This window comes from Nicotiana sylvestris, chromosome 2 (genome assembly GCF_000393655.2).
Source record: "Nicotiana sylvestris chromosome 2, ASM39365v2, whole genome shotgun sequence".
NCBI lineage: Eukaryota > Viridiplantae > Streptophyta > Magnoliopsida > Solanales > Solanaceae > Nicotiana > Nicotiana sylvestris.
In genome coordinates this window covers 33,677,314-33,688,159 of record NC_091058.1, presented here as the reverse complement: position 1 = coordinate 33,688,159, position 10,846 = coordinate 33,677,314, and the positions used below count along the sequence as shown (strand labels likewise).

At 29.8% G+C, this 10,846-nt stretch overlaps 2 protein-coding genes across 2 annotated transcripts; one reads left to right on the top strand and one right to left on the bottom strand.

Annotated features, from left to right (window-relative positions):
- Nucleotides 1-785: 785 nt before the first annotated feature.
- On the bottom strand, nucleotides 786-2,094 carry LOC104239646 (transcription factor bHLH162-like). Its single transcript, XM_009794357.2, has 3 exons — nucleotides 1,855-2,094; nucleotides 1,333-1,656; nucleotides 786-1,221 (listed from the first exon to the last, which is right to left on the bottom strand). The coding sequence occupies exons 1-3, from the start codon at nucleotides 1,990-1,992 to the stop codon at nucleotides 1,144-1,146; spliced, it is 540 nt and encodes a 179-aa protein (XP_009792659.1). The 5' UTR covers nucleotides 1,993-2,094; the 3' UTR covers nucleotides 786-1,143.
- Nucleotides 2,095-7,244: 5,150 nt separating this feature from the next.
- Nucleotides 7,245-9,283, top strand: LOC104239707 (transcription factor bHLH162). The gene is made up of 3 exons (XM_009794457.2): nucleotides 7,245-7,466; nucleotides 8,490-8,831; nucleotides 9,039-9,283. The coding sequence occupies exons 1-3, from the start codon at nucleotides 7,335-7,337 to the stop codon at nucleotides 9,126-9,128; spliced, it is 564 nt and encodes a 187-aa protein (XP_009792759.1). The 5' UTR covers nucleotides 7,245-7,334; the 3' UTR covers nucleotides 9,129-9,283.
- The last annotated feature ends 1,563 nt before the right edge of the window (nucleotides 9,284-10,846 follow it).

Genomic DNA, 10,846 nt, shown 5'->3' with positions numbered 1-10,846 from the left:
AGTCTCCTACTTTGTTTATTTTTAATTTACTTTTTTTAGCTACCCGCAACGTGCTCTTATCCTTAGCCACAATATTCTCCCAAAACTATGGATGTTTCACTTTCATCCAAAGTTCTTTCCTCCCTTTTCCATCGCCAGGAAAATTCCATCTTCTTCGAAAAGTTTCAGCATGGAATAATTTACTTTAGTCGTTAACCTTCATTAATTTCAAACGCAATGAAGTTGTCGGTAAAACTCTGTAATATATTTTGACCAACAAACTACATTGGATTATAATGAGAATGAACAACAATAAACTTAGCAAGTCAATATATAAACACTTTAAAAGAATTCTTATATTATTATGTCCTGCACCTAAAAATAATAAACAAATTATAAAGAGTTGAATTAATAATTTAAAAAATAAAATAGATTACCTGTTACACTAGACTAAAATATACCAATGATAATGTACATTTTATTACTCTGAGAGCTAGTGTATAAAAATTAAACCTCAACTCTTAATATAAATTGGATGTATATATATGTATATATATATATATAGCTAGTGGAGAATTCATTTAAATGGAGCCAGCTTTGGTCCTGCAGAGAAAAGATCGATGGTTATCTGCAGTCCTATCTGAAGGGGGAACAGCCTCACCCTTTTTATATATGAAGATCTCAAAATTGATATGGTGGCTCTTCACTCAACCTTATTAGCTCCTTTTTATTTTATGCAAGGATTAAACTTGGCTAAAAGCTGAAGCTCAAGGCTGTAACATTATATTAATGCAGCATTTCTGGTGTTTGGTATCCAAACCATTAAAATCCATTAATGAGAATAGGAATTAAATTTTCAAGAAATTGTAGTACAAGGATTTTTCTAGCAAAGGAACTGAATCATAGGCAAAAACATACGCATTGTTTTTGCTAACAGACAAGATGTTTGATCTTTGGATACAAATTCTTGAACTATATATATTGTTTAGAGCGAACAAAGTAAGCTACTCAATTAATCACAATCATAGGGTGTAGTGGAATAATTAAAACCCTTTCATCCTTAACTAATGGCATCAGGGTCGAGTTTTGAAAATGAAAACCTTTTGGTAAGGAGGTGAATTAATCAGAATTATTCAATCGAAATATTAGTTGCCATTAAGCTAGCTAGCACCCACCCACAAACTTCTTTAGCCTTTCTGAGATTCTTGCAGCTCCGTATTGATCTGGTGCACACTCTCCCATCTGCAATGAAGCAATGAAACACATCTCTGTCATATATTAGCTCACACAATTAAATAACCACACCCCTTCATTTAGACATAAATATATAGAGGAAAGAAACAAATGGAAAACCTGAGAATGTATGGAATGGACGATGGTGTCACCAATGAGAGTATAATTGGCATTTATAACTTGTACGCTTTCTTCATGAAGCAGACGGATAACATCAGTGAAGATGAACTGATAATCCAAACTAGTAGTTATAACCACCTGTAGAGCTGAATCCACACTGTTGATTTCTAGATGTGGCAATGGCAACCCTATCTTTCTCCCACAGCTTGAATTTTCACCACTTTTTAAGCTATCTTTTTTCTGTGTCATTCTCCCCAAATCTATCTGCAGTCTTTTTATGTAGTTGATTGCCTCTTCCAGTTGATCTGGCAGTGACAAAACTTCCTGCAATTATTAAGCCCAAATAAAATAATTTTGTAAAACGTGTAACAATGATAATGAGCATGATTCTACTATAGATCTGACTATATGATCTCGAACATGTTTCAAATCGGGCGGATTTTGGAAGGAAAACTTAATCATGACATGCGTGAAATAGAAGAGAAAAATAAAAAGAAATAACTAAAGGAGAAAGAAAAGAACCCTAGAATGCTGTTGATGAGGCACAAGAGAATGGAGCTTCAAGTAGAGAGCTTTCATTTGGTTTCTTCTGTTTTTCTCAATAGTCTTTCTGTCAGCTTTAGACGATGAAGAACTTGGGTTGTTGCACTGTTGCTCCATCTCTTATCTATAAAGCCTCTCCAACAAATTTGGCAAATAAACAAGATCCTATTCCTTCTAGATTTAGCACAAGATGTTTATAAAGAGTAGTAAATGAAAGAAAAAGGCAATGACTGCAGAAGAATATAACATCCATATCTGGTGATAGAAAAAGTTTGTGTAAGAAGAGATAACATCAGGGCTATCAGCAAAATATGATTGCATTAGATTAGACTGCTCTTCTATTAATCAATAAGAGGTTTCGTGTTCGAGTCTAGTATATAATTTTTTTTGGTAGGGAGTGCTTCCATGTAATGGAAACCTACGCGGTACAAATTCAAATATAGCTAGTTGGGTCCAATGCGCGTCACACGGTGAGAAACCCAAAAAAGAAGATAGTAATATTACTGTTGTATTTTCCCCTTTTATGGGTCCCCAAATGGGACAATTTTTTACCACTCCTGACTGCAGTTACAAAGAACCAAGACTGTTCTAACAATCGCCCCAACTATGAATATGTTCATCATTCTTCTACGTTATTTAATAGTACTAATATTTTAAGTAATTTACTAAGAAATTAATGAAAGAAAATTCCGTTAGTGCGTGTGAAAGCAATTTATATTAATGATGGCTAATTAAAAACTTCTAAATCAACTGAAAAATAATTAAAACTAGAATCCTAGAAAATTTAGATCTTGTTCACATTCTTGATGAATTTTTTCCCACAACTTTGTGAGATCGATTGCGTAATTGCTGGTGATATCAGCATTTGAACGCAAGTAAAAAGTTGGAATTCTGGATAACACAAAAGGGTCCACTTGCAAGTGTATATATATATATCCTAATTAATTAGGTGCACTTTATGAGGTCTATATATTGCGTAATCTTGGTGAGATCAGCAGCATTGATTGTGTATTATAGGGGCAGGTGTTGTGAATAAGAAGAAAAAGAAAAAAGCTAATTTAGGGGATCATTTGAATCCTACACCTATATGTGAGTGGGTGTTGAAACAGGTTTACCGTCTTTTTTCGAAATAAAATTCACTCAAATCACCTAACGTTAATAGCAAATCATAGTAATTTACCAATTTTGCGTGATAAATTGAAGCGAATATATATTAATTATGGTCTAGGTCATGTATTCATCGAGTTTGTATAAACACATGGACTAGTAGATAAACCTTTTTCAACTCTAAGCCTTCTATTAGGATTTACAACATATTATTGCAATCTTATTCTTTTCATTTCTATAGCATGTTTTACATTTGCATTAGTTAGTTAATTGTTTTTAAGCGGGAAAAGAAAAAGAAGAACTTGAATCAAATAGCAAGAAACAGAAATAACAACGAAAATAAACAAATAACAGATGTGGAATGACCAAAAAAAATGCGTCAAATAGTAAGTACACGTGCAAATTTCGTGAAACCTCCACAAAAAAAAAAAAAAAAGCAAATGTGAATAATTTCAGTCATGAATGAGACGTCTCCTTAATCATGTGGCAGTGCCAATGTTTGTACTTCTAAAAACATTATTTCTTCTATTCACACGTTAGGTTATACTACAATAGGGATGTTTCATTAATCCTTGAATTTCATGTGTTTAATGAAATACTTGTTGCGTTCACCAAGTGGACCACCCCCATATTATTTCTGGGAGAACTAAAAAAGAAGAAATATTATCATTTTGATTACTCTTTAAGACAATAAAATGCAAAAGTACTTATATGTGACATTCGAAATTCTAACAAGACAATAAAAAAAAAACGTTCCATTTTATGTGATAGTTCTTTGAATCAGGCTCGACGACATAAAAAAAAAAAAAAAAAAAATTGTAACTTGTGGTTTGAAATATATATGATATAATTATTTGTGTGACTATAAATCATCTTATTATGGGTAAATGAGAAATTGAAAGCTAAATTGTTTTTAAAATATACTCCATCCGTTTCAATTTATGTGAACCTGTTTGACTGGGCACGGAGTTTAAGAAAAAATGAAGAAGTTTGGAATTTGTGGTCCTAAACAAGTTAAAAAGGGGCTCAGAGAGTTTGTGTGGTTATAAAAACTTCTCATTAAAAATAGAATTATAAGTTTAAGTTAAATTGTTTCCAAATTTAGAAAGGATACATTTTTTTTGGAACGAACCAAAAAAGAAATAGGTTAACATAAATTGGAACAGAGGGAGTAGAAAAATTCTTATTGGGACAGATCGAAAGAAAGTGTATTATGTAATGTTGTTTGACTTGACACGAAACTTAAGAAAGAAAACTTTTTAAACTTCTGATTTAAAACATGACATAAATATTTGTGTGGCTATAATTTATCTCATTAAGGTAAAACTAGTATTAGTACTCGCGCGATGCACGAACACAAATCTCTAATTTGAGTTATTTAATTCATGTGCAAATAACTTTAAAATATTAATCTTTCAGATAGAAGTTATATATAATCATTAAATAAATGTTAATAAAAAAGAAAAAATTTCTCAAATCTCTTAAAATTACCCATAATTTCTTGTTCATATTGCATTACCCATAACTTAAAATTATCATATTCTTGTCTGTTACTTCCATTATACAGTCAAACCTCTCTATAACAACCTCGTTTGTTCCGAATATTTTTGGATGTTATAGAGAAGTGCTGTTATAGAGTACATATATTATAACATAACATGAAAATTGGTTCCGAAAAAAGCTTGCTTTTATAGTAAAGTGTTGTTATATAGGGATGATGTTATAGAGAGGTCTCACTGTAATATATTATAAATAAAAATATATTTTTTTCTTGTAGTAAATTTTTTTATTTACCTTTATTCTTTTATTCTATTGTTCATATTAATGTTTAAATTTGTCATTTTTTTATAATACCTATATTCTTATCTTTATAATTAATTAAGATAGAGGCATTGTTTTTATCTTTAAATTTATTTATTTTTTAAATCTTATTAATTAAGATAGGGAAGACAATATCTTTACAAAAATATTCACAGATTCTTCATACAAATTCAAAAAAAATATTTAAATTAAGTATTAGTATTAACATTATCCTAAATATTCAAGTGGTTTTACAGTAGTTTGTCACTTGACTTAACCACAATGCAAATTTTATTCGTTATCATTTAAAATACTTTCTCTTTTCAAAAATCAAATAAGTCTTATCCTTCCAAATATTTCTACATTGAAATTTTATATATATATATATATATATATATATATATATATATATATATATATATATATATATATATATCTCTTTTTTTTTTAATTTTTTAATTCTACTTATCATATTAATGTTTAAATTTATCGTATTTTTTTTATAATACCTATATTTTTATCTTTATAATTAATTAAGATAGAGGCGTTGTTTTTATCTTTCAATGTAATTTTTTTAAATCTTATTAATTAAGATAGGGCAGACAATATCTTTACAAAAATATTCACTTTCTTTTCATTTGAATTCAGAAAAAAAATTAATTTAAATTAAGTATTAGTATTAATATTATCCTAAATTGCCAAGTGGCTTTATAATAATTTGTTACTTGGCTTCATCACAATGCAAATTATATATATATATAGACACACACACACACACAGACACACACTTTCTCTTCTCAAAAATCAAATAAGTCTTATCCTTCCATATATTTCTACATTCAAATTATATATATACATAAAATCAAATAAGTCTTATCCTTCCATATATTTCTACATTCAAATTGCATTACCCATAACTTATCCATCCTTCCATATATATATATATTCTCTTTTTCTTTTAATTTCTTGTCCGTATTGCATTACCCATAACTTAAAATTATTTGTATCCTTGTCCACTACTTTCATTACAATACATTATAGATTAATGTGCTTTTTTTTTCTTGTAATAATTTATACACACACACATATATATATATGCGCACACACATATATATATATATATATATACGCACACACATATTCTCTTGGAATTTGGTTTATAAATTTTTCGATTTTTCGAGAAGTTAACAATATTAAAAAACTCAATGTTAAATTAGGAAAAAGCACGTAGGCTTCAAAGAAAATTCTTTCAATGTTACCTTTTCAAATATGTATTTCTTGCAAATAACCTTTTTTAAATGCCTAAAACTAAAGCGGCAAAGTAGTTTTAAATAGGATTTACAATATCCCATAACTTTAGGCATTTATTAGTCCAATTAAAAATGAAGATTTTTTAAATCTTTGAATGTGATAAAAATTAATACATTATATTTTTTTCTTATCCTTTTAACTTTATCCTAAGTCTTTCCTAAATTCTTATTTATTTTGTCTTACTTTGCTATGTGTCTTATTCTTAAGACGCCACTTTATTTTATATTTTAACACACTCCAAAATATAAATAGTCATATGTCATCTCAATTTACGTCTTTTTATATTTTTTATTTTGTTTCTATTATAGCTTTTTAATTAATTTTTCACCTCCATATTTCTAGTTAATATATAAGAAAATCTATGAGTGAATCAATATATAGATATAAAATACAAATGTAGATGTAGATACCAATATACATATAAATATAGATATATAGATTAGATTTGTCTAAGATCTATTAAGATTATATATAAGATTAAATCAACTACTTCCATTAATTATGTTTCTATTTATAATTTTTAATTATTAATGTTGTCTTAAAATTGTCAAGTGACTTCATTTTATCTTGCCACTTGGCTTAACCACGATGATATAAGAATGTATCATTATTTTTGGGACATATAAAAAAAATGCATCACATAAATTTGACAGGAGGAGTACAAGAATACTTTTCCTCGAATTCAGTGGAAATTAAGCAGTGGAAATTTTCTCCTACGTTTACCTTTTACCCTGCTAGGATGTGGCACTGGGAAGGAGCCAAGGAGGACTTGGTCGAAAGCAAAACCAAGCAATTAATGTAATGTAATATAAAGTAGTTATTGCAAATGGTGAAACATCTTGAGAAAAATGTTAGCAGTGATTCTTACAACATTTTACATCGCTTTTTCACACACAATTTTTTCCAGCTAAGTTTAGGTAAACTTAAAATATTGTTAAAATGTAGTAAAACATCAACAACCAATTTCATAATCAGGCTGATATTCAATAATGGTCAAAAATAGTCACATATGGGACCATAAAGATAATAGGACAGCCCCACCTACCATTCTATCATCTTTTTCACCTTCACATAATCATGTTGTATTCTCCTTCAGTTATTGCCTTTCGCTTTTATTTATTACTCAACTTTTGCTTCTCCACTGTTTCAGAAATACAAAAAAGTTAATAAGTCCTATAAATATATTTAACAACTGAGATCTTGTTATTTCCCAAGTTTGTTGGAGAGGCATATATATAGATATGGAGCAGTGTAACAACCCTAGTTCCGTATCAAAAGCTGACAGAAAAACTATTGAGAAAAACAGAAGAAATCAATTGAAAGCTCTTTATTCCGAGCTCAATTCTCTTGTGCCTCATCAACAACATTCTAGGGTTCTTTTCTTTTCTCCTCTATTTTTAATTTTCTCTGATGTTTATCTTCTATTAATTTCAAGCACATTTTCATGTCTTATCCCCTTCCCAAAACCCCTCTGATTTGGCTCACGTTCTATATCACATTGAGATCGATCTAGTAGAATCTTCAAATATTAATCGAAACATGTCTAACCCTTAAATATGATAAATCTTTGTAAGTCCTGTTTTTTTTTATTATTAATAAAAATATGAAATTGCACTTGTTCACTAGCATGTTGCATTGACTTCCTTAAGGTAATTAATTATCTGAGCTAGGGGTACATTAACCAGGTTGGTTCGGTTTTTATCAAAATCAAACCAAACAAACTATATCGGTTTGGATTGGTTCGATTTTGTCGGATTTTTCGAGTTTTTTATTACTTAAATATTATTTCAATCTTACTTTGTTAGATTTTTAATAAGTAAATATATGTTTAGTAAAAATATAAAAAATTGACAAATATATTATCTATTAAAATACTCTTATGAGAGAATTTTCTTAATAACACATGGTAATAGTTATTTTTTTTAGTAGTCTGACAATAATTTTTCAAAGTTAACCGAATCTAGTAATTAAACATAAAAATCAATATGCTACCTAAATAAAAATAATTACTTCACATTCGGAAAAAGATATAAGAATTTAATAGATCTTAACATATGATATGAATATGGAAGAGCAAAGAGATTGACGCATTTCAGTAACACTTGATGAGAAAGCGGTCATACAACCCATTATTTAAGGTTAATAAATATGGAGCACTTTATATAATATTAAATATTATATCCCGCAAGAAAATCCCAAATATTTCTAAATATCTTTTAAATTTTTTTTATATAAAATCTTATAAATAAAAGTTACTATATTTATATGTCGGTTTGGTTCGACTTTTTTTTACTCAATACCAATCCTAGTCGGATTTTTTAATCGGTTTGATTTGACTTTTCGATTTGATGCGATTTTTCGATTTGGTTTGTACAACCCTAATCTAAGCTTTGCAGGAAGTTTTATCGTTGCCTGATCAACTGGAAGAAGCAGCGAACTACATTAAGAAACTGCAGATAAATTTGGAAAGAATGAGACAGAGAAAAGAAAGCTTAACAGTTGATGGAAATTCAAGTTCAATTAGGTCAAGCAGTGTGAGAAAAGAAACATTGCCATTGTTGCCACATCTTGAAATACATCATGTGGACTCATCTCTAGACGTTGTTCTAATTACTCGCATAGATGATCAGTTCATATTCAACGATATTATACGTATGCTTCACGAAGAAAGCTTAGAAGTTATCAATGCTAGTTATACTCTTATTGGTGACACCATCTTCCATTCCATACATTCAAAGGTATTAAGTACACTGCGTTCAATGGAACTCATTTTTTAGGATCGAATTATTTATATTTATGCACGTAAAAAATATATATTTAATTATATAAAAAAAATCACTTTGATAAATCCATGACTTTAGATCTGGATTCGCTTCCACCGTAGATTTGTTGAGGTTGTGACTTGTGATATTGATATGTTTTTTGTTGATACAATATATATGTAGGTGGGAGAATGTGCAAAAGGGTACAGAGCTACAAGAATCTCAGACAGATTAAAGAAGATTGTGGGTTCAGGACATTCAGGCGCTAGCTAGCTAGCAACTAAAGTACTACTGCTCCTATATATTAATTTCTTTTGACATGTGTGCTAAATTATTTCCACTATCTGTACTCTGAGCATTATTATTGAATTTGGACTCTTGGCTTTTCCAGTTTTCAATCTTTAATTGATTGGTACGTTAACATTGCACTCATTTTTTTACTTGTGTTTTTCTTTTATTTTTGGTTATGAACTTACATTTTTGACTTGATCACTCAGTAAATGTAAGAAATAATACTATATCAAATACAGTGCATGTATTGGATTACAAGGGTTTAACAGGGTATGATCTTATTGGTCATGGCCTCTTTGGTTTGACTTGGATAATCAGAGAGTATCAAATACATCACATGAGCTTGGATATTAGGATGAAACAACATTCAAATGGACGCTGTACTTATAATATATTTCTCGAATTGACTTGAACTCTTCTCGATCACTTATAAGGAGTATATATCATTAAAATAATTTTCACCAACAAATTATTTCTGGAAATGTACAAGTAAGCTCAACTGGATACTCAATAATTAACTTTTACCTTATCATTTTTTGTCGCGTAATGAGACATCATTCAATTCAATTCCCAGGCAACGTACAGTAGGGGATAAGAGTTGTCGATAAAAAGCTACAAGTACTTGTGGTCCGAAAATGGACAATAAGGCTAGTACAAATCTGCCTTTTGCTAATCTCTTCTCTTCCACTCAATCCTCTTTTATATATATAATTGCCTTTTTCCAACTACTGTTTTAATCAATTTCTTTCCGAACTAATAATAGCATAAATGTTTAGATATTTAGGGTCTATTTGTAGTTGGACAAAAAGAAATTTTTCGACTTGGTTTTATTTTTTATCATGCCCAACTATGTCTAATAAAAAGGACAAAGCGGTCGTTACAAATATAATTTGATTTACAAGTCCGGAGTCGAATCACACAGAGAACTAAGACTTAGCTACAATTGTTCACTATCACCAAGCTTGAACAATTCCTAACTTATAGATATTAAGATTCTTGTGTTTAACTAACTAACTAACAAATTAAAATAATAAATTAACACTAAAGATACTATAGGTTGGAGAAAAGATTAAGGAGGTCTAGCATTATGATTTCCCCAATAGTCATAATCATTCTCACTATGTCTTCTATAATTTCGCCTAAGTATTCTCTACCGATCATGAGCGTTCTGCATGTTGTAATTCTCTCCCGAGTAATTATGACAATTTACTAGACATACTCGCCGGAGTTACGCTAGTTGGCTTTAATTACAGCTCATTTAGATCGCACCCAAGGTTTCGTTATCCCTAATCCCACCTTTAAACCCTTGGTTATTGATTCCTCACATACGTCAGGAGTGATGTTGTTCAACAACTACCTAAATATGCACTCTCTCCCGAGTAATACCTACTAAATAGGCACAGCAAATTGAGGGGCCTTCAATCAACCACAAGAATAATATAGTTGAACAAATAGGGAAAATAATACGGCTCTATTATATAAAAACATAACAAGAATTTATCCTACAAAAGGTTTCATCAAAACCCTAGATAACAAATTAGTTATTCGTAATAGTATGTAAAACTACAATACTAAAAGTCATAACCAACAATGAAAAATAGGAAGAGGAAGGAAAAACTCGTAGAAGAATTCCCCGCCTTGCTCTTATTATGTCTCTGTCTCCTTAGGTCGAATCAGTGTCTCAAATCTGTCCAACCTAC